Source organism: Rhinolophus ferrumequinum, chromosome 23, assembly GCF_004115265.2.
Source record: "Rhinolophus ferrumequinum isolate MPI-CBG mRhiFer1 chromosome 23, mRhiFer1_v1.p, whole genome shotgun sequence".
Classification (NCBI taxonomy): Eukaryota; Metazoa; Chordata; class Mammalia; order Chiroptera; family Rhinolophidae; genus Rhinolophus; species Rhinolophus ferrumequinum.
In genome coordinates this window covers 17,871,296-17,895,455 of record NC_046306.1, presented here as the reverse complement: position 1 = coordinate 17,895,455, position 24,160 = coordinate 17,871,296, and the positions used below count along the sequence as shown (strand labels likewise).

The window sequence follows — 24,160 nt, the reverse complement described above, 5'->3', positions numbered from 1 at the left end:
CATCTTAGGAGGCCCCACTCTCGGGGTCCTGCAAGCCTCACAGCCTGAGAGTGAGCACCTCTGAAATACTGCCCCTTTGGTGCCTCTTGCCTCACCCTAGTCCTGGCCCTGGCCTTGAAAATACCTGCCAGCCTGCTGGCCCAAGGGAGAAAAGCTCTGAGAGCCAGGCCCTGGTCGGCAAGCACCTTTCCCATGAGGTTCATCTCTTCTTCCCCGCACCTTTCCAAAAGTCCTCTCAACCCAGCTCAAGTCGGAGCCCTCCATTTTAGGCAGACATGGATTCCAAGGTCTGAATCATTCATTTGTGCAAATTATTTAACTTCTTCGGGCCTCATTTTTCCTATTTGCAGATAGGAATAACAATACATGTTGGTATTATTGGGCTGGTATGAGGATGAAGTACAATGATTGACATATATATATATATATATATATATATATATATATATATATATATATATTTTTTAAACCAACATAATGTCTGGCATGTAATAGGTACCTGTTCAATAAATATTAATTCCCTCTCTTTTTGACAGCATTCACTCTTTGGAAAATTGTGGAGATTTTTCAATTGAAAAATAAAAAAGATAATTTACTGCTTTTATACCATTCTCTAAGTTTTAAGGAGATTACAGAGTGAAGTAGAAGCAACACTGAGTGAAAAGTCAGGAAATATGACCCTGTCCGTAACTTCTAGACGAGCTTGAAAAAGACATTCCATTCTCCTGGGCCTGAATGTTTATTCTTTATTTATTTGTTTATTGTTTATTCATTTTGCATTAGGGGTAACAACATGGCAGGGGAGGCAAAATTTTTAAAAAATTTTTTTTGTTTAACAGAAGGTGCCGGCAATTCTCTGCACGGACAGACACAGCGAGTCTTCCTGGAGTCTGTCTGGACCCCGGTGTTCCACTTAGTTGAGCCTCTTCACTGGGCTATGCAGGACCCGTGTCCAACAGTGACACCATGTGGCAACCACAGAAACAACACTCCATCGAACTGACAACAGGTCTTTCTCTACCTGGCTTTTGGAAAAGAGTCTGATTCCTGTAGATTGAATAAATTCTGGATAATCTTACATAATTTGGATATGTATGGGGAACCCTGAACTTCTTTCTAATGAAGCAGGTGTTTCCTGGAATTATTGGTTGGAGAAATACTGAGGTCTGACCATACTTGTACCCCAAGTTGATAAACTAGCTCGTATCAGTTACACTGTCGACCCGGCTGTCTCAGAGAAGCTGCATATGCATAAAGCCCACGAGTCTGCGGGGTATTCCACCCCTTTCACTTCACCCTCTGCTGTTTGCCACATGCTTTCCTCACCTTCTCACTGAATGAGACAGAACAGCCCAGTGGTATTTTGCAAATAGCAAAGCACCACCGAGATAATGGTTACGACCATCTTGCTTGACTCTCATTGGAACTCAGGGGTGCAGCCAGTTCAGGCATTATTATTTCCACTTTCCATATGAGGAAAATGGGGCTCAGAGAGGTGAAAGGGGTGAAATGGATGTGTAGTCACCCAGCTGACATGTGCAAAAGCAGGACTATGCCTAGACCTTCATGTTTGGAATCAGCTGTATCTGTCCCCACGCCCCACTAGACTTCCTCGGAGGGTAGCTGTCTGCCTCTGGGTGCTGGTGGTTACAAAGGCAAACATGGAGGCTAGCACATTCTTATTTCAGAGGGAGAAAGGAGGAAATGGGTAGGCACAGGCAGCAGCTACTGAGCCCTTACTGCATGCCAGGCTCTGTGCTATGTGTATCTGCGAGGTAGGTACTGTCTTATTAATATTTCTGCTTTCCACATAAGGAAACTGAAGCTCAGAGCAGTGATATGGATCCCCCAAGTTCATAGTGATGGAGCCTGGAGTTGATCCTGGGGTTCACATGACCCTAAGGCCATACTGTTAATTCCATGCTACTACCCACAGCTCTGAGGTGACAAAAATTCACCTGTAATTACAATTAAATTAAAGTCACCTATAATTAAAAATAAAGAAATCAAAAGGTTGTGACCCTTGTCCCTGGGAGAAATGGGGAAGAGGACAGTACAAATGTAGTTTTAACGGCCAAATAACGGAAGTGGGCAGTTGTATAGCTTGTCAGGGAGAAGAAATAATGATGGGCGAGGATGCACAGGAAATAATTCCACGTGGATATGTGGTAGTTGGCTGCAAATGAGAATCATCCTTCTCCGACAATAACAATGAGTGCGTACAGAGCTACCTCTGTGAGCTAAGCACATTAAATGAATGATTTCAATTGCCTTTCAGCTCCAACCATCTCTAATTCTGGCTCTTAAGCCTGACCTTTGAGCTGCCACAGTCCATTTCTTTCTACCCCCTGAAAGAATGCACGTGGTCCCACCTTTACATTTTGCTCCTGATGTGTCATGTCCCTGGCAAGCATCAGCAACTGAGGAAAGGCTGGTGCGACCTAAAAGCCTCTTAGTGATTCTTGAGGCGGGGGTGGCAGGGAATGGACATTAAATAACAGCGGAGCAGGGCACAGTTGGCAAACCTGTGAAGGGTGTGGGCAAGTTCCAGCAGCGGGCATCTGAGGTTTGGTCTCCAAAGGCCTCTCCCTAGTCTTTTCTTAAAACAGTCTCCACCCTCTGACCATAGAGGAAGGCACATGACCCAAGCCTGGCCAATCTTGGTTCTCCATTCATCTGGCTGCAGTGATTGGTCCAGGCATAGATAGTGAGACCCAACCCTGACGAATCGGGATCCTTCCTTGCAATTTTTCAATGTGCAGCTGATGGGGAAGAGTTCATTTTCCTCTCCAAGGTAGGATTTGATCCCAGACCTGCCCTGGGCTCCAGCCTTATGGGAACACCTAACCGGTAAGAATGATGCTGGCAAGCAAGGAGTAGCAGAGAAAAGAAACAAGAGACAGAAGGGTCCTTAAGGGGATTGATCAGTGGATAAACTTGGGCCTGAAGCTGGATCACTTGCCCGGGTCTGAGTAAGGATCTGTCATTTGGAGCCAATGAGTCCTGCCTAAACCACGTTTCTTTCCATTTCGCTTCAGGAGGGGCTTCCCTGAGATCTGAGTTTGAAGGTGTCTCCTGGGGAAAAAGTGTGAATCCTGAGGACTCAAGGGCTCCAGGGAAGATCTGGAACATTCTCTGCTGTTTCCACTGAAGCTGCCCCACTCCAGCCAAAGCAGTCTGGTGATGCCCACAATGCCAGCCCCTGGGCAGGCTCCTGGGGGCCAGGGAACCCACAAGAATGCCCTTTACCCGAGACCTTCCTCCCTGCTAGTGAAAGTGTAAATGTGATGGACTCCTGGATGTCAGAGAACAAAGGGCCCAGTGACCTTCCTGCTCCATTTAGGGGGCATCCCTTCCAACTTACACAGGCTGCTTCTCGTACTTGCTCACACAGGCGCTTGGCAGGGATGAGGAAATCCAGGAGGAAGCTCAGCCCATCCCCCCCGAAGTCTGAATCCAGGAGACGGAACACCTGCCCCAGGATAGTGGGCGCCGTGGCCTCAAAAGGAGGATAGAGGCCTGCCAGGGCATGCTGGATGGCTGCGTCCAGGGATGGAGGGTCCTGTGGGGGACAGGAGGCGAGGATAAAAAATTACAGTAGCTGTAACAGTAAGGGTAGTGTCCACTTCCCACGATCTTCCAGGCCCCATGTGACTAAGGCCCCTGCTATCTCTGTGACCTCCTCTCCTGCCCCCTCCCCCTCAGTCACCCCTTCCAGCCACATTAGCCTTCTTCATGTTCCTCAAACACACTCGGCACAATCCCACCTCAGGGCCTTTGCACTGGCTGCTCCCTCTGCCTAGAATATTCTCCCTCAAGACATCCTCATTCCCTCGCCTCCTGCAGGTCTTTGCTCAAATGTCATCCGCTGCCCCAAGGTGGGGTGGAGGAATTGGGGGATGCACCCAGGTCAGGGTCAGAGGGAGGAGAGGTCAGCATCTCCAAATCCCACCACTTGGCTGACCTGAAGACCTATAGTTAGAAGTAGAACCATCGGTGAAGCCCAGCCTAGATCTGAAAACCCCTAGTCAGCATTCAGGTGCCTGAGTGATAATAAGTGACGGCTGTTTTTTACTACTGAGTTTTGGGGTGATTTTTTACACAGCAGTAACTAATTAATACTAGTTGATATAATTGATATATAAGCTCCAGTGTCATATATCCAGCTGCCTCCTGGATGCCTTCCCTAGAGGTGTATTAGGCACAGACCACGAACACATCAAACCCAACTCAATTCCGCCCTCAACCCACTCCTCCCCCCACCCCATGTACCTACCTCAGGGATGGCCCACCACCCATCAGCTGCCAGGCCAGAAATCTGCTCATCATCCTGCCCTCGACTCCTGCCTCTCCTGCCCACAAACAACTCTCAGCCATATCTTATAGTCTTCTCACTTACAAAAGCTCAAAAACGTACTTGTTCTGCCCTGTTTCCCTGCCCCTGCCCCGTTCCAGGCCTCCATCACCTGGTCCATGCATCACTTCTTCATTGGCTCCCAACCTCTAGTCAGCCTCACCTCCAATCATTTTCCACCAGAACCCCAGAGTGACCTTTCTCAAATACAAACCTGACCTCGTCAGTCTCCTGCTTAAAACCCTCAAAGACTCCCCACTGCCTTCAGAAAGCATCCCGCCACCAGGCGTTCCGATGCCCCAGGACCTTGCCACTGAGCACCAACCCAGCCTCATTGCCAGCCTCTCACTGCCTCTCACGAGGACACGTGCGTTCTCTCACTCATCTCCAGGACTTTGCACATGCTGTTCCTTCCCGGGTGACTTTCCACGTTCACTTCCTCTTCACCTGGCTGACTCATTCTCGTTCTTCAAGATTCAGGTCAGCCCTCGTCTCTTCCAGATTTTCTCTCACTTACCTCCTCCCATCCCCCTGGGTCAAGTGCCCCCTTTTCTGGGCTTCAATGGTGCCACTATCACAGTTGTTCCCACATGGATTGTTGTTTCCCTCCGTGGGTTCCGGGCTTTCTGAGGACAGGAATGGTCAGCAGCATAATGGCCCCCAAATATGCCCATATCCTAATCTCTGGAACCTGTGAACCTCATACCTTACGTGGCAAAGAGGAATGAATGTTGCAGATGGAATAAAAGTTGCTGATCAGCTGACCTTAAAATAGGAAGATAATCCTGGATTTTCTAGGTGGGTCCAATCCAATCACAAGGTCCTCAAAAGTGCAAGAGAGTGCAGAAGAGGCTAGCGTCAGAGGGAAATGCGACTATGGAAGAAGGATCAGTGAGAGGGGATGCTGCTAGCTTTGAAAATGGAGGCAGAGCCAAGGAATGTAGGCGGCTCCTAGCACGCAGAAGCTGGAAAAGGCAGGCGAACGGATTCTCCCGTAGAGTCTCCAGAAAAGAAGGCAGCCTGCCAGCACCTTGATGCGAGCCCAGGAAGACCTGAATTTGACTTCTGATCTATAGAACTGCAAGATGACCTGTTCATGTTGCTTTAAGTTATTAAGTTTGTGATCATTTGCTTCAACAGCAACAGAAACGAATACAGCAGGCACTGGCTCCTATTCCTCTCGGGTCTTCGGCTGCTGGCACAAAATAGGAGCTCGATAAATGTCGTGGAAGGATGAACAACATGTCTTTCCCTCAACCACATTTTTTCCATCTGTAAAATAGCCAAGCTGGACAAGGCCAGAGGTTCCCACCGAGGTACAGTAATAGAATCCATGGTTATGATTTTCAACTCCTGAAAAGCCTAATGGAAGCCATTAACAAGCCTAATATCTGGCCCAGACTGGTTGCACACTCTGAGTCCATCTATTGCTAAGGGATGTAAAGGAAGAGGAGAATAAATAAGAATCCTCATTTTTATAAATGCGACCTCTGGAGACAAGGAAATAAAATAAGGACTTAGAGGGGGAAGATGGCCTTTCTCGATCCCAGCAAGATTCTAATGTCAGGAGGCTGGAAAACGGGACACTGGCCCAGGGCATTCAAACAAATGCCAGTGTCACTACTGTGTCTCCGTCCCCACACAGCGCTGGGCACAGGGCAGGCCCTCAATCGTTCTTTGTAGAATGAATGAATGGATGTCTGTTGCCCTCACTCTGAAGGAAAGAGGGACCTGGCACTGTCATGGTGGTAAGCTCAGAAGGGACGGTGGACCACAGGTACTTAATGTTGAAAGTCTGCTTGCCCAGGAGGGGCTATTTTCACAATGAGGCGGGTAGGGGTTTTCTATTTGGCAGTCTGATTGACTCATCTAGCCTGGTAACCTCTACTAATACCTCTCCAAACAAGGTCAAACCCCAAAACATACCCCTCACCCGTGCAATCCTAATGACAGCAGTGGGACCAGGGACAGGGAGTTGGAAGGCCATGTCTGACATCTGTGAACACACACATACACTGAGTCAATTAGGCCAGCACCCTTCCCCTGCCACATGCCCTACCCACTCTACCTAGCCTCTCCCGGGGACTTGGCTCCCTTGGGTTCCACTTTACTGTGTGTCCTTGGGTAAATGTCTTTCCTCTCTGAGCCTCTTGTGTGCACATGGAGTTGGGCTAGGTTTGTTTCGTTTAGTTTTGGGAAATTCAGTCGTTCACTGTCACCTTCATGAATTTTAGCATATCCTAGTACCATTGGTGCTATTAGCACTTACTATTTTTCTTTAAATCCACTCACTTTTTAAAAAACTTACACAATTGCATTTTAAAAGGAGACTCTATGTCACCGTACTGGTTATGAGAATATAGCCAGACTGCCCACGTTCAAGTTCTGGCTCTGTCACTTGCTGATATTGGACCTGGCAAGTTACTTACCTCTCTGCCTCAATTTTCTCATCAGTAAAACTAGAGATTGTCATCACACCCGCCTTAAAGAGTTGAACGAGATTGAATGAGATGATACATGTAAATTCTCTGCACAGGACTAGCACTTAGTAGCCGCTCATCAACAACATGCATCACTGCTATTTTTGTGGTCATATTATATTATTATTATATCACTACTTTAAATGGAAAAATCAGTATCAACTGGCATAAATAGAATGAAACTCAAAAAAAAAATCAACCCAATGATGCACTGGGTGGTTTTCATATTGTTTCATTTCTATAAATATATGTAATTTCTTATTATCATAGCTATAGTATATACTTTATATAAATATATAATAAATCCACATTTATTATATAAAGTATGTTTTACACTTACTGTTCTACTTCTATAAAAATAAACTATTTTCCAAAATTAAAAGTAAATAAGGAAAACAAATACTGCCATTAAATTCTAGGGACATCTGATCACCTGCTAAAGGCTCAGTAAGTCTTCTCTTTCTTTCAAAGTGAGGTTGCCTTACATTAGAAAGGTGTTAACACATCAACCCCAGAGAGAGGCTTTCTCTCTGGGTCCACAGAAGGTGAGAGGAGAATTCAAAAGGGACCGACTCTCTCACCACATGATTCCATGTCGCTTAGTTCCAGTCTGTGACAACCTGTGTCCCAACTGCGTCTATATCCCAACCTCTGGGAGCAATGAGCTAAACCAGCTCTTCCTTGACATGCCTCAGTTTCCTCTTCTGTAAATGGGGATTCTAGTTCCTATCCTGTCTCGCTCAGAGATTGTTCTGGAGATACAAGGAGATAACGGATACAGAGCATCTTGAGAAAAATAAAAGACGTTGCTGCTGTTGTTCTTGTTACTGATTATTATTCATTTTTACTCATCCTGTCAGGCAAAGCTCAAGTTACAGCTTCTGTGTAAAGACATCTTCCCTCTCCTGGTCTCTACCTGAATCCACTCTGGTCACTCCAAGAATAACAACAGTTTCCAGGCACCTACTGTGCACCAGGCCCTCTCCTCACACCCACTTGCTTAGCCACACAATGATGCTAGGGCCTAATTGGAACATACCATTTTGCAGATAAAACAACTGAGGCTACTCTTGCCCAAGATCACAGAGAAAAGAAGACAGAGCCAGGATCCAAGCCAGGTCTGAATCAGCCAAGTCCGCCCTCTTTCCCGATACCCTGGGGACTCATCACCTTTGGGGCCACCAGCAGCCACCAGCCTTGGGGGGTTGCCTTCCCAACTGCCTGTCCTGCACTGTTTGTAATGGGGCCTAAAGAAGCTGTTTACCTCTCAGAGACTAAGCCTCGCAGACTGGGACGCCCTTGGCTTTCACAAATTGGCTCAGCTGGCCGCACACACTGTAACCATTTAAGGAGCAGCCAGTAACGAGGAAGAATGTTCCAAGTTAACAGGACTCCGAGCCCTTGGCCAGAGCATTACCTGCTACAGGCCTGAACCCCAGGGGTTCATAAGACTTCCAAGTATTGGGGGGAGCATGTCACGAAGGACCCTGGCAGCTGTAGGAAGGAAAGCTGGCCACTCTTCACTCACAATCAACCGGGCAGCCTCGCCTGGGACCACAGGAACCCAAACACCGTTGGCCAGACGTGGGCCCCTCAAAATGATTTCCGTGAAACTTAATCGACATGTTTCCATTCCTTCCCAGTGAGCACAGCCTGGCTGGGCCTTTAACTATTCCTCGGCAGGAGACAGCGTGAAGCTGGAAAGGAAGAGGTGAGACAAGCCAGAGCCAGTCTGCAGCCTCTAGACCCCTCCCCTGCAACTCAGAGCCAGAGAAGGCGCCCTCCAAGGGACCGGCTACACCCAGCCCACAGGGCTGGCACCCAGGTACATGATGCTCAGGGACCTTCTAGACTGACATGGGGACCTTGTCACTCTGAGGAAGGACGCAGAGAAGTATCTGTTCTCAGCAGTTCCATCTGGGCACAGGAAGAAAAAAGAGGAATGTTTTTGTATACTTCTGTCTCAATGTCTTTGCAATGTGCCTCAATTATTATTGTACTCTTAAGTATTATCTTTATAGAGTAAAATAAACTAACATGAAGTGCACAGGTGGATAGATGTTTACCTATGTATGTACCCCTATAATCACTATCCAGATCAATATCCGGGATTTCCATCACCCCCACTCCCACCCTAAAAGTAACGAACTACTCTTCTGATTATTGGAATTTTTTAAAAAGAAAACTTCCCATATGGTCTGATCTCCACGGTGAAAAACCGTGTGTAAGCCAAGAAGCCATCAAAGAGTGTTAACTGGCTCCCCCTGAGGGCTGTGACGGGCAGGGCCTTGTAAGGCACCGTTTTCATTTTCTTCATAGTTTGCTGGATTTTCCAAACGTTCTGTAACCAGCTTGTAGAGCTTTTATCATCGGGGGAAAAAAACAAAAGTGCGGTTGTATATATTTTTAAGGCTGGTTCTCTTTTTAAATGGTCTCACCAGATGTTGTTAGTCGGGCTTCTTGAGATGTCAGCTGAACTTTTCTTAAAGGTTCAGATTTACTCATTTGCTCCACCAGGCAAATATCTTAGAATCACTCAGCATCAGCACCTCCTAGCTTGGGAAGACAGAGGGTTGAAAAAAGTCGCGGTCGGCAGTGTCCTAGGGCTGCCTTCAATACCTGCTCTCCTCTGAGGCAGAAATGCTTCAAGAAGGTGGGATGCCACCTTTGACTCACTAGGTGACCTTGGCCTCACTTTCCCCACATATAAAATGGGGACATTGGACTTATCTATCTCCAGTGGCCCTTCCAGCTGGGCCATTCTAGAATTCAAGGTATAATCAGGTCCAGGAAGGTTCAGAATTAAGATATAGTTTCTACATGGGATCAGTTATTCCTCAGTTGGTGAGAAAGTTTAAAAAGGTCTGTCTCATCCATCTCTCTACTCAGGCCTAGGGAGAGTCTAAACCAGCAGCTGCACATGCAAATGCCTACAGGGGTCTGACAGGTGACATGGAAGACAGGGCAAGCTGAGTGTGAGAAGACAACCCCTTTAGCCCCTTGATGAGTGGCCCCTGACAGTCACCCTCACTGTCAGGGAACAAAAGGGAGTAGTGGAGCCTGAGGCACGCACCTCATCTCATCAGCTTTAGCCGAGTGTTGCCTTAGCCCAGTAAGGCTTGATCTGCTGATCCCTTAGTAAAACCTCCCAATTGTTACTGTTGGTTGTGGCCAAAACAAACATATCTGTGAGCCAGATACAACTCAGGGGGTGTCAGGTGGTGACCACCAGTTTCAACGACCTGGGACAGTCCTCTTGAACTTCTCTAGGCTGGAGATTCTCAAACCAGCATTCTGGTGCTCTGGCTGCCAGGAAGTTCTCGCTCTCATCCAACTAAAACTTCTCCTGCTTTAAATCCTTTTTATTTTTGTGTGGGTGGCGGTATGAGTGAGAATTGGCTCCTTATTAAAAAAAAAAAAAACTTTCAGAAACTGGAAAAACAGCCCAGTTGCAGTGAACTGAGAAGCAAGTGGGTGTCAGAAGACCCGTGTCCAGTCCAGCTCTGTCATGTATCATCTGTGTGATCTTCAGCAGGTCTCTTCACCTACCTCTCTGAGCCTTTGTTTTTTCGTTTGTTTGTTTTTGGTTCCTTTCTCTCCTGTCCCCTTTGCCCTGCCCTGAGGCTCACCATCTTCCTCCCAAACCACATGATATTAATGATTATAACTAGAGTTTCTTCTTTCTGAGCAAGGTTTCTGTATTAGTGCTAAGTACCTTGCATGTATTATTTTGTTTCGTCTTCCCAAGAAGTCTAGCAGATGGGTATTTTTATTCCCATTTTACAGGTTAAGAAACTGAGCCTAAGACTCCACCTCCAGTAAACGGTAGAACTAGGGTATGAACCTATGCATATAACTTCCAACTCTTCTGCCTCTTCTACAGGCCCCCTGCCACCAGGCCAGGCTTCCCTTTGGCCACTGCAGTGGCCTTTGTGATCCTCTACTGCTCAACAACCTCGAGTGGCTCCCTGTTGCCTTAGCAACTCAGCCTGGCATTGGTGGCCCATTGTCTACCCTCAGCATACCTTTCCTACTTTTTCCAACACACTTTACACTCTAGCCAGAGCTCTGCAATCACCCACGTGCTGCATTCATGAGTTTTTCTTGCTGTTCACATGTCCTCATTTATTGTTTAGTTAATATTGTTTACTATTTAGTTCATATTCATCTCTTTGTCAATTCATTTTCAACTTTAATACATTTATTTGTATTTATTATCATGTGCTTGTGTTGTTAAAATCCTTTCTAATACTCATTAAGATGAGAAGCTGAAAATAAAAAACTATTCATCTAAGTGCCATCGGAAGTCTCCCCTTCAAGGACTCATGGTGGGTACCTCACTTTGGGAAGCAGTGCATCCCTCCCTGGACTGGGCGAACTCCCTCCCATGCTTCAGAGCTCTGTTCCATCTGTATCTCTTCTCATTGCACATGTGCTTTCAAGCAAAGGGTTGGATTCCCACCGTCCATCACACAGCCCAGAATCTTCAGTGAGTGGGCCCGCCTTCCCCATGGACTGCAAGCCCCCAAGGCGGGAACCAGGGCTTCCACATCTCTCCCCCTGCTCCTTACACAAGGCCTAGCACACAGTAGGTGCTCTGGGGGACCACCATGAAGTCAGTACTTTGGCAATGTTGAATGAATTGGATTGGACTCAGCTAGTTTTTCTCAAAGCATGGGATGGGATCACAGGTGACCCACAAGATGATTTGGGGAGGACATGTACTCGACGTCAAATCTCAGCAAGAAAGTTACTCCAATTCTCTTCTGGCCCTCTTGATGACACCAAAGAGAAAGTCTCAGCTCAATATATCTTAAATACCTCTCAACACTTAGTCATTATTCCTTTTAACAAAAAGAAAGTAGTCCTTGGGCTTGAATCATCCACAGCCAACCTCATCCAGCCAGAATTTTCTAACACGGATTTGCTTTTGCTGTACATGTTTTTATAGTTACTATGCGTTCCTGACAATGGATGACTTTCCATGGCCATGACATAAAATTTCCTATTTAAATATATGTTTAAATTTATAAAGTAAGTTGATTTAAAGAAAAATATTAAGCAAATAACAACTAGTGGTTTTATTGTTTCCTTATAATACCTTATCCGGGACTACGTGGATATGCAAAAATTGTTATGATGATACAAAAATTTTGGCAACGTGGGATTGGATAAACCCTAAACCCCTTTGTTTTAAGATGTTCTGACACTGGGCTGCCTCAGAATGCTAGATAGCCATTAATTAAATCATCCCACGAAAATTATAACTGTGATGGGTGTTATGAAGGAGAGATATACGGCATGCTAGAGAGTGGAGGAAATCAGGAAAGGCTTTCCTGAGGAGGTGACATTTGGGTAGAGATGTACAGGATTCATTAGGGAAAGGGTTCCACCCAACAGGACAGCATGTGAAAAGGCCCTTTCGCAGGAGGGAGTATGAAACATAAGAGGCTCCAAGGTCAGAGCGTCTGGAGTACAAAGGTGAGAAGGCCAAAGAGGTGGGCAAGTGACAACCTTTAATATTTAAAGACAACGGTGGGAAGGAATTCTGTCCATCATTCCCAGTCAGGAAAGAGTTGCTCATCCTTTGAGAGGACCACCCATTGCCTGACCCTTGATCTTACGGCCTGGGGTTCAACAAAAGAGTTTCTGGATTCTAAAACTAACAACTGAGTTTAGCTTCAAAACTAGGCAAGGTTTAGTGACCACCATTTGGTGCCGCTGCCTCTGGGGTGGCTCTGGGGTGACCGCTGAGCACAGGTTCAGAATTCACACTGTCCTAACTCCGACTTCCTGAAAGGGTAACCTTGGGTAGCCACTTAAGGTCCCAATCCTCAGGTCTCCATCTGTGCGGTGGAGATTCCCGCAGGTTTACTCTTAGAGGTGGTGTGAGTTACAAGAGCTCCCGCATGTACATTGCCTCGTGCAAGGCCTTGCCTGTGGTGAGAGGTGAACAACATTCGCTTCTGATGGTTATTTCCAAACAGCTCCAAGAGCAACGCGTCTGTACACCTGCCCTGCTGGTGTATGAATTTAGGAGCCTGGGTTTGCAATATGTCTGGTGTGTACGCAGGTGTGTGCGCATATTTTAGCAGTATGGGAGAACAGGTGGACAAGGCTTGCATTGTGTGAGAGGGCATGTGTGTTCAGCAGTGTGAGTCGGCAGGAGCACGCTGTGGTGTGCTCTGTGTGTGGGTGTAAACACGTCTCTATATAGAATTCTTCTGCGTGTGGATGTGCACATAGTGAAAACTCACACAAATGCAGCACAGTCCGTCACAGTCAAGGGATTAAAGCCCTGGCCTGTCTTTACAGCCCTTTTCCAAATCCCCACCAGTTCTGTGAATTGGTGTGAATCCGCCCAAGGCTCCTGGACCTTTCTGGAGCTGGGCTCGGATTCTCTGAAAACAGACTTTTCTTTCATTCTCTGTTCAAATACACACACACACACACACACACACACACGGACACACGCATGCTTCGTCTCAACCTTGAGGTGCCAACCCAGGAAGTCACAGTACGGGGGGGCGGGTATTGCCCTCCCACTCCCCCCCCCACAAGCTTACCACCCACCCAGTTCCCACAGGAGCACCTCAAATCACCACAACCTGAATATCTGACTGTCCTGAGTCTAAAATATCAAAACCATCCCAAGTTGTGGTGAGCAACTTCCTCCTCTCCACTCTGCACCCTTAACCCTCCTTGCCCTGCACGGTCTGAGTAGGCTCGGAGGGGTCTTTAACCCCCATCTCCATCCAAATCCCCTAGGGGGACAGTGGCCATATCTGAGGCTCAGGCCCAAGTCTGAAATGCAACACCTCCCCAAGTTTGGTCCAAGGCCCAAGAGCCAGGATTCCAGAGCCGTGCGATGGGACAATATCAAAGTTTACAAGTCATTCCTTCTTATAGCATTCTCCTTACATATAGAGAAAGGGAGGTCCAGAATGCAGAGAGGGCATCGCCAGGGGTGGGCTCCTGCACCTCCCCACCATTCCACCCCTGATAGTGAGGGGCAGTTAAGTACAGACCCCTGGTACTGAGGGTCGTCTCTACATAATAGATCGGGGTCTGCACTGGACACCCCCTCGAGGGCCCCACCAAAAGAAGATAGAGGGAGGTGGTCCAGGCCTTGGCAGGCGTTACCATGGTGATGGGCTACAAGCTGCAGCGGCTGCTCCTCTCCTGGGCGCCTGGTCAGTCGGTCCGCGGATGAGTCTGTCCAGTGCAGTCCCCAGGCGCCTGCCTAGCACTGGAGCAGGTTAGCCCGGGGCGCCGACCCCAGCTTCATCTCCGAGAGCAGGCGGGAGAGACAGGGAGAGGAGGTGCCCGAGAGACCGGCGAAACTGAGGCTGGAGACTACGAGAGACAAGAGACTAGGGAGAGACGCGGGCGGCGCTGCCGGGCCACCAACTAGGGGCCGCCGCAGGGGCGGGGCAGAGCAGGGCGGGGCTGCCCGAGGTCCCTGCCGGGGTCCCAGCGCAGCTCCCTGCGTGGGACTAGGCAGCTCGACGGCGGCCCTTTGTGCCGGCGCCTCGCCTCTGCCCCGCCCGCCGCGCGCGTGATGAGAACCAGGCGCCCCTCTCCGGGCTCCAGGCCGCGCAGGCTGCCAAGAGGAGCTCGAGTCGGCCCGCCGCCTTGTCCTACCGCCCCTCCTTTTCCCACCGTGCTGCAGTCTCCATCTCACAGCGCCACCCACCTCGATGGCCCCCATTTACAGACTGGCAGAGCAAGGCAAAGCCTACAGACTTCGGAATCAGTCCTGGCTTCGAGGCTTCTCCTCGTCCACTTCCCAGGTGGGAGATTTGGGCCAGTCATGAACTGTTGCAAGCCTCAGTTTCTTCATCTGTAAAATGGGGCTGATGATGATATGGTGGTGGTGATGACGATGATACCTGAGTCAGATTTTGTAGCATGGAGTAAGCATCTTGTATCTCCCAGAAAATGACTAGTGTTGTGACCTTGGCCAAGCCATTGTTCCTCAACGTTGCAGAGAGACTAGAAACTAGATGAGTTCTGATTGGATGACTCTGGGATTCATCCATTTAGTTATTGAACATTGTGCAAGCACCGAGCCAGAACAAGTCAGAGTCTCTACCCTCAGGGAAAGTACAATCTAGTGGAGTAAGATAGACAAGAAAACGATCATCAAAAAAATAATAATAATAATAACTGAGTGTGTTAACTGCTAAGGAAACAGAAAAATGTTGCCCATGGGAACTGTAAGGGGAAAAGCTTAGAGTTCGTGCTCTTGGGAGGGACAGAGAAGCCTAAATTTGAAAGAGGGGAAGGAATTAGATGAAGAGTAGGGGAGGGGCTCGGGGGAGAAACAGAGTTCTAGGCCGAAGGAATAGCATGTGCAAAGGCCCTGAGGTAGTACTAAGCTTAAAGAAATTGGAGGAAAGCACAGAACTGAAACAGAACAAGTGCAATAGTCAGGGTTTATGTTCGAAGCCCAAGCCGTATTCACAGCCCATCACCACCCCACACGGGTTAATCAATGTTTTAGCAGAAAGAACCTGAGCTAGGAGCCAGTCCGGCGTACTATGTCACTTTTTTTTTTTTTTTTAGCAAGTCCTTTTACATCTTTGGACTTCCATTTGCTCCTTGTTAATTTAGGACTAATAATCTCCAATAGTTCCACAATGCCACATAGCTCGGAGGATCCCTCAGTGGTATGTACTAAGCAATCAACTAAACTTTCTCACTCTGGATGGTTTTGGTATCACTGCTTCAGACATGAGTTTGGGAGAGAACAGACTTGCTGAGGTCAGGTGCAGAATTCCATTCGGAGTTAGGGGATCAGAGCTTGGAGTTTCTAGGATCCCAGCTTTGCAGTGAAACAGAACTGGCATGACAGCTAGCGTTTTGGGGTTGCAGGCAACAGAGACTGACTCTGAGTTAAGCAGAGAAATAACTGATTAGCAGAGTAGCAGGTGCACACAAAATCAATGAGAAGGCTGGGAGCCTGTCCTCTGAACACACGGGAACAAGTGAGATGCTCCAACGCTCTCATTGGCAGGAACGGATTGAGAGCCCGTGAAGACTGATGGAATCACATTAAGACAGACACACACACCAAAGTAGAATTTTCTACATTTCTGCTACTTCTCCAAATGTGTAATAGTTATGAGGTAGCTTCTATTATTGTCTTCCTTTTCACAGATGGAAAAAACAAACAAACAAAAAAACCGAAGCACAGAGAGGCTATGCAACTTGCCCAATGTAAGATAGCTAGTATACCACAGAGCCCAGAATTGGATGAGGCTATCCGTTTCCAGAAATTATGTGATTAACCCCCCTTCCTGTGCTACATGAATAAATATCAAGCCTTATGTGACGCCTTGCTAGATTCAAAGACTTAAAGGAGAGATTCTAATTGGGTCATGTGCCCACGGTCCCCTAACACTAAACATATAGGACTAGCTGGTCACCCAAAAAGAAATTAGACTGCCTAAGAAGGGTGAGAATGGATCTGAAATGGCTTATAAACAAGTGCTCAACTACAGTCCACGCCTTGGGCCTCTTTATATCATTTATTCCCATGCATGTTCTTCCAAAAATACTCCCTACTGACACAGTACAATTCCACACGCACCCCAAAATATGCACATACACCCTCCTATGGTTTGGCCCCATACTGAGTGTGACCTCAAGGAAGTTCGCCTTTCAGAGCTTCAGATTCATCCTTTGTAAGACAGAGAGAACATTGACTTCCTCATTGGACTAGGGTGGGAATTAAATAAGTTAATGAACGTAAGGTGCTTTACACTGTGCCTCCTATGCAGCAGGATTAGCATATAACACATAAAATGGTGGTGTTTATGTTAGGGGCCAATGGCTGTGAAATCGCCTCCAAATACACAGGCGTAACTATTGGATTGGGCTGGGTTCACCTCTCAGGGACTTTCCAGAGGATTTTCCAAGGATTGTTCAAGTGTTCATTTCCTCTCTTTGGTAAATGAATAACTGAATCATGCTCCAATTGCCACACTAGATTTGGGAAAATAACAAAACCCATCACTGGTCTTACACAACATGGCGGAGTGGAAAAAATGGGGAAGCGATGTGGAAATGGACTCTGCTCCTGACTCACTGTGTAGTTTTGAGTACATCCCTCCCCTCTTTGGGCCACAATTCCCTCAGTATAAAATGGATATTATAATCCTCTCCATATGAGACTTTTGTGCGAAGCCACTGAGGTGATACGTTGAAAGGGCATAGCATATGTTCCCAGCAAATAGTGGCTCTACGTACGTTTCTGAGATGCCTAGGGCCAGGTGTCAGGACATCTCAGCAGGGGATAGTTTCACTTGGAGAAAGGGTGTCACCTAATTTAAACAGAATGTCATGGAATTCAGAATTCATTCATTCAATAAACATTTATTTGTTCCTACTACAAGGATAGCAAACACTTGGCACACGTGTGTGCTCTCACCCCTCTCCTACCCACGGTAGATGTCATTCATCAATCGTGGAACTTCCTGCTGAACCTAGAAGCAGCCTCAGAATCTTCCTCAACGCAGAGCCCAGGCAGCTCCGTCTGATTGGCCAGAATAGATTCTAAAGCCCACCCCGGCTGGGAGCACAGGATAGCGGCTCTACCAGGACCGCATGGAGTGGGAGAAGTTCGTCAAAGAAACCAGAAAGAGGGAGATGGAAACACAGGTTTAAGTCAACACAAGCTTCCGTGGTTATTGCCCACTTCATAAACGCTGGGAAGAAAAAAAAGATGAAAAGACATGGTTTAATCCCTCAAGGAGCTTCTCTTCTTACAGGGGAAATGGGATGTTTAAATGAGCTTCCCGATACCATGTCTGGAGATGGGAAGGAAGGAGGCCTGTGGACACACAGGTACCTCAGATACTGTCCCACTCTCTCTTAGGATGCCCACAATCTGGTGGCAGGGACAGAAATGGAAACAACCCACAGGAACAACCCACAGGAACAAAGCCTGTGGAAGACCCTGAGACTTAAAACTTTCCTTTTCAACTGTCCTAATTTACAGCAGGGACATCTACCCAGAGAGGGGTGACTCCTACAGTGTCACACTGCCCAACCAAGATAACAACCTGTTATACGTAGTCTGCTCCTAAAATTGCTTCATGGCAGCGGAGCTCATGATGTATACACAGGGACCCTGAGTTCAAGTCCCTGCCTGCCCACTAACTCCCTGGAGGGTCATGGGAGTTTGTCTGAATTCTCTGAACCTCAGCATTCTCAGCTGTACCCTGGAACAAGTAACTCTGCTTTGTCCCTCCCCTTTTGGCTGTGAGTCAATAACCACCAGCATTTGTTGTGTCCTGCAAAGAACAGAGGTCATGAGGTACATTTATTGATCACCCACTGTATGCCAGGGATAGTGGTTGGGTGCTGGGGAACGAGACAGACAGCCCCTGCTCTCATGTAGCTCAAAATGTAGTAGGCTTAAACTGAGATCTGAAGAGACGAAGAATTAACTAGTGAAAGAAGTCAGGGAAGAGCATTGCAGTCAGAGGGAACAGCACACACAAAAGCTCTGTGGCAGGAGAGCAGGTTGGAGGCACAAAAGAGGCAGAGTGAGACATACGGGGGACACAGGAAGATGTGGGAAAGGTGGCCAAGGCTCTGCAGATCACAGAGAGTTTGAATTTTCTCCTAGGAGCCATGAAAAGCCATGGAGGGAATTAAAGAGGGAGTAATGTGATCAGATGCGTTTCTTTCAAAAGATTCCTCTAGCTGCTGGGTGGAGGAGAGAGCAGAAGTGGGGCAGGGGCTGAAAGGAGACCCACCAGCAAGGGAGCTGCCATGGAGGGCTGGAAAAGGGTCTAGCTCCAAGGGCAATGGAAACCCAGGCCAGGGCCCCAAGAGGACTTGGGGCTAGATGCCCCAAGGCTGGGGGTGCTAAGGGCCATCCTGTTCCCCCCAACCCACGCCTTAGCCCCCACCACTCTGGGCCCTGCACCCGTGGGGTTTCTCTTTCCTCCCAGTCCAGCCCTTTCTTGTTATTGTGGGACAGACTCCATCGATGACTCATGCAGGACTTGGGTTTCTTGTTCCAGCCGACTCCTCCTCTGCCACTTGGAGCTCCTCAGACCTCGCCCCTCACCATCTAGGGAGGTGGCTGAGAGCCCTGCCAGCTGGGGGGAGGTCTAAGGAGGAAGGAGCTGGGACTCTGCCAGCCTCAGGCACCATCCATGCTCGCCTGCCTCTGTGATTTTGCTCACCCTCTTCCCCCTGCCAGCGGATCCGCTTTCTGCAAGTCCTGCTCATTCTCCCAGCACCACATCCTCGGGGAAGCCCTGCCCAGTGCCCCAAGGTGATTGGTCCTCCTCTGCTCAGTAGCACCTGGTCTTTTCATTGATCCCTCAGGAGCTCACTTTCTGAGGAGGGAGGCAGAGAAGTGAAATCATGGAGTTGTGGACATAAATATGGTAGGAGCATAGGAAAGGGAATTGGTGACAGCCCCCAGAGGTGGCTTCAGAGGAGGTTTCCCCGAGGAAGGGCTAGTTGCACGTGGCTTGTGAAGGAGGACTAGAAGCTCACTGAAGAGAGAACGATAAGAAAAGCATTCCAGACCAATGAAACAGTGTGTGCAGGCGGAGATTGAGAGTCATTCCTGAAATGTGCGAAAGGGGCCCCGTGCCTATAGACGTTTGATGACTGAATGAATGTTTGGGGAGAACATTGAGAAATTCAGTGTGATTGCCTCAGAGTTTGCAAACTGGGGATATACAGGCCAACTGAGGCAAACAGCGTTTTTTTGTTGTTGTTGTTTTTTAAAAACAAAACTGAATTAGTTGTCAACATCTACCAATAGGGACACATCACACAAACTTGTGGAGCAGGGCAGCAGCCTCTCCCTTCATCCAGGCCCATGGTAGCAGCTCACTGGAGTCCCCACCTGGTTCACTTTACTCATTCAAGCTACTTCCTGGACCTCGCGGGCCTTTGAGTTTTCACCCCCAATCTAGATGATATGTTCTTCAAGGTTCTGTACTACGAGCTGCTCCACAAGGCTGGGCACATAGCAGGTGCTCAATAAATGTTCATTGGCTAGGTTAGATGGATAGTGTGATGATTTTAAAACATGTCCACAAATTTCATAACACTCCTCTCTTCCCAAGGTGGCACCGTCTTCAGTGTGGGCTGGATTTAGAGACTCCTCTTTAAATGTGGAAAAAGTGATGGTGTGTGACTTTTGAGATTAGGTCAGGGGTGTCCAAACTTTTTCCAACGTTTTTCACCAAGGGCCATATGCAGTAAAACACACAAACAGCCGGGCCACTCACTCGAGGTGAAGTACGTATTGCCTCACCTGGTTTATTTCAGTCAACTAAATATATTTTTGGAATTTGCTGCGGGCCAATTAACAATGGATCATGGGCCGCAGTTGGCCCGCAGGTCACAGTTCGGACACCCCTGGACTAGGTCATAAAAGATACCTTGCTATCTCTTGGACCACTCGCTGTAGGAGAAGCCAGCCGCCATGTTCTCAGGACATTCAAGTAACTATGGAAACACACGTGTTGAAGCACTGAGGTCTCCTGACAAGAGCCGTACCAACTTCCAGCCATGTGAGTAAGCCACCTTGGAAGTGGGCCTTCCAGCCCAGTCTAGCCTTCTGATGGCTGCAGAGCCAGCTGACAGCTTGACTGCAAACTCACGAGACACCCTGAACTAGAACCATTCAGCTGAGCTGCTTTCAAAACCCTGATCCACAGAAATGGTGTGAAACAATAAACATTTATTGTTACTTCAGATGTCGAGTTGGAGGTAATTTTTTATGAACCAATAGATAACTAATATGGATGGATGGATGGATGGATGGATGGATGGATGGATATGGGGTGCGTTCGGTAGGAAGGGAGATTCCATTGAGAAAGTGAGTGGGGATCAGATCCCAACTGAGTTCATCATCCTGGAGAGCAGTAAGAAGTTTGTAATCCAAGAGTGCCACGGTCATCTCTAAGTTTTAGGCAGGTCACTCAGGCAGCCAGCCAGGTAGGGGAAGATGCAGTTGATGAGCCTTAAGGCTGAGAGGTAAGCAAGAGGCTGAGTCAGTCAGCCTGGAGAGACGGGGTGCCCTGTGTCTCTAAATCCAGCTTCCTCAAGCAGCAGTCCCACCCAGCCTTTCACACCCTGTGCTCTTGGCTTGGTCGTTCCTCAGCCCCAGCTGGCTCTCTGACCTGTGGAGGAGGTCAAGACTTCAGCATTTCTCAGAGGCCAAGTCACCCCCTCACTCAGAGTCTTCTTTGTGTGGAAGAAACAGTTGCTCCCTCAGCTGGTGGGGGACTCAGGGTAGGGTCAGTGGCATTCAGAAACCCAAGAGGGGGAGTGAGGCACTGACTCTCTGCAGAAACCCCTCTGTCCCCTAGGCGTGATGGGGAGCCACAAACACCAACCACCCATGGGGGGAGATCACCCCTGATCCTGTCTATTGGGGTTGTTAGAAATAGCCCATCACATGTTCTGGGGAAATGTATATGAGAAGTTTTCATGCAAACCAAACCATGTTGAAATGCCATTTCTCATCTATCAAGTTGGCAAGTTCAAAAGTTTGATGACATATGTTGGGGAAGCTTTGGGCAAACAGGCACTCTCTTACATTGTTGGTGGGGACACCAGTGGGTAGCAAGCCTTATAGAAGGGAATTTGGTAATATCTACCAGAAGGATATATGCTGTACCCTCTGGCCCAAGACGTTTTTACTTCTAGGATTTATCCTAAAGATATGATTCCACAAATATGAAAAATATATACATGAAGTCATTCATTGAGGCACTATTTATAATAGCAAAATGTTGGATTACCCAAATGCCCATCCGTATGTAACTGGATGAATGATCTATGAATGACACCACCCAAGAGAATGTTATGCAGCCATAAAAGCAGGAAGGAAGACCTCTATGAACCCATATGGAGTGGTTTACAGCATATATTTTTAAGCAAAAAATAAAATAAAATAGAAGCAAAGTATAAAGGACTGTATATACTATGCTGCCTTTCATGTAGGAACATCTTTTAAAAATATTTATTTGTTTACACACATATTTATTTAATTATGCAAATGCAACCCAGGAAGGATAAATGAGAAACTTAATTGAAAATGGTTACGCATAAGAAGCTGGTGGGAATGCAATGGAGAAGAGATGGGAATGAGATTTCTTTGAATATATTTTTATATGGCTTTGACTTTTTAATTATGTAAACATTTTACATTTTCAAAAATAAAATTAAATAAAAAGATGAAAACCTAAACCCTAAACTTGAAAACAGAGAGAAAAAAATGAGCTTAACTGTATGTCAGATTAATATAACCACACAAAGAAAAAAATTAATTCGAGTAACTTTGGTGGAATATATTCTAAAGACAAAGAGAACTACAGAAAAATTAACAGAGGTACTTATGCTATAATTCTGAAACAATTATCTGTTGTACAATAGAAGACATGAGTACATATATTGATGATTTGGGAACCTGGATTCTCACTATGGGAAAAAACATTAAAAATATGGAACCGAGGTCCAGCCCGGTGGCTCAAGCAGTTGGAGCTCCATGCTCCTAACTCCGAAGGCTGCCGGTTTGATTCCCACATAGGCCAGTGGGATCTCAACCACAAGGTTGCCGGTTCAACTCCTCCAGTCCCGCAAGGGATGGTGGGCTGCACCCCCTGCAACTAGCAATGGCAACTGGACCCGGAGCTGAGCTGCGCCCTCCACAACTACCATTGAGAGGATAACAACTTGACTTGGAAAAAAGTCCTGGAAGTACACACTGTTCCCCAATAAAGTGAAAAAAAAAAAAGTATGGCACCGAGGAAGGATATATGGCTATGAGTTTTAATAGCAGACACGAGTTTTAATTGCAGTATGAGCTCACACTTTAACACACACACACACACACACACACACACACACACACACACACACACACACACCCCTAGCTCCACCTACTGAGAGCACCAAGGAACTGCAACACCCCATAGCAATTAGCCAGCCAGTACCTAGATCTTGGTTCCTAAATATCATTTCCCACTAAATGAAGCCTTTTGAAAAATGGCTGATTCCAGGATTGGGGAGGAAAAGTACAAGGTAAACCTGAAATATCTTGTGTTAGAAAGCAAGGAAGCCCTCAAAGAATGAATAGTTCCAAGTGAAAATACTTAAAAGGGTAGCCAAAGAGTGGACCATTTGATCATCAAAAGAAGAATGGTGCAGGTTTGTCGCTGTTGGAGTAACAAGTTATAGACAAGCAAGTGGCTACATGTGGTAAATGGATGACAGCTGGAGACAGTATGACCTCATGCTTAGCTTAATATAGATACAGATGTAGATACATAGGTAGATTTATAGATAGATTACGTATAGAAATATTTATAGATATGTGTGTATACAGTAGGTAGTATATACACATATATTTCCTTATGCCATCAACTGAGTGGGCTCAGAATGACACCCCAGTAGCAAAAAGCACACCTAGCACCCAAATCTTGGTTTCTATATTCTTTTCCAATAAATGAAAACAGAACTTTTTTGAGAAATGTCTGATTCTTGGGCTGGAGTAGAAAATATACAAGATGAGCCTGGAGCATCTTATCGTGCCAGAAAATAAGGAAGTGTTAAAAACAAACAAACAAAACCCACAACGAAGGAAAGGGGACATAGGATCCAACCAAAAGATCTCCTAATGACCAAAGGTGGAACAATTTGAGCAAGAAAATAAAGTATTGTAGTGATATAAATAAATGAGTGAATAAATAAATAAGAGGGAACAGACAAATCTCCCATGCAGAAGAATTGCAAATAATTTATGTAGATACTTACCTTCAAGGAGATGGAGCATAAATCCCCAGTGTGGATGCATCTAGTGACTTTTTCCAAAGAAAACAGTATGGAAAGGGGGAAAAGAATAACTTTATTGTGGGGAAACCTGACAAACACTACCTCAGCCAGGTGACTAAGGCAACTTTGACAGTGGTAAGTCTGTTGATAGCACGTACCCTTAACATGCTGTGCTAGAATAGGGTAACTGAGTTACAGACTGTCGTTAGACACCCCCGATTCTGCCCCCACCTGCCTTGCATAAACGCCCAGAGAGAGCAACAGTCTTCTCCAACGCTACACAGCATGTCCATGGCAGAGTCAGGATTTGAACTCACCGCCCTGACCAGGGCTCCATCTACCTGAAAATCCCAGAGTGTCGTGCATGGCAGGCCCCGAACAGGCCTCTTTATGGCATTGCCAGAGTTGCCACTGTGGAGACAGCCATTTCACAGACAAGGTAAGAGGGGCTCAAAGGGTTGGTGGGATTTCCCCACATCACCTTGGACTGGCAGAGCTGCCAAAA

The 24,160-nt window shown here is 47.0% G+C and overlaps 1 protein-coding gene across 6 annotated transcripts in view; it reads right to left on the bottom strand.

Annotated features, from left to right (window-relative positions):
- The window catches only part of KIAA1755 (KIAA1755 ortholog), a 35,521-nt gene extending 21,187 nt beyond the window's left edge, over positions 1-14,334 (bottom strand). For 2 of the 6 annotated variants that reach the window (XM_033095341.1, XM_033095342.1), the window contains exons 1-2: positions 13,978-14,331; positions 3,365-3,562 (exon numbers count right to left, since the gene is read on the bottom strand). In XM_033095341.1, coding sequence (XP_032951232.1) covers positions 3,365-3,562; positions 13,978-13,980 — 201 coding nt within the window. In that variant the 5' untranslated portion in view covers positions 13,981-14,331. Of the gene's footprint in view, positions 1-185; positions 276-3,364; positions 3,563-13,977 lie in introns of those variants that run through there. The other 4 variants (XM_033095345.1, XM_033095346.1, XM_033095344.1 and 1 more) reach the window with 4 other exon arrangements.
- Between the last annotated feature and the right edge of the window lie 9,826 nt (positions 14,335-24,160).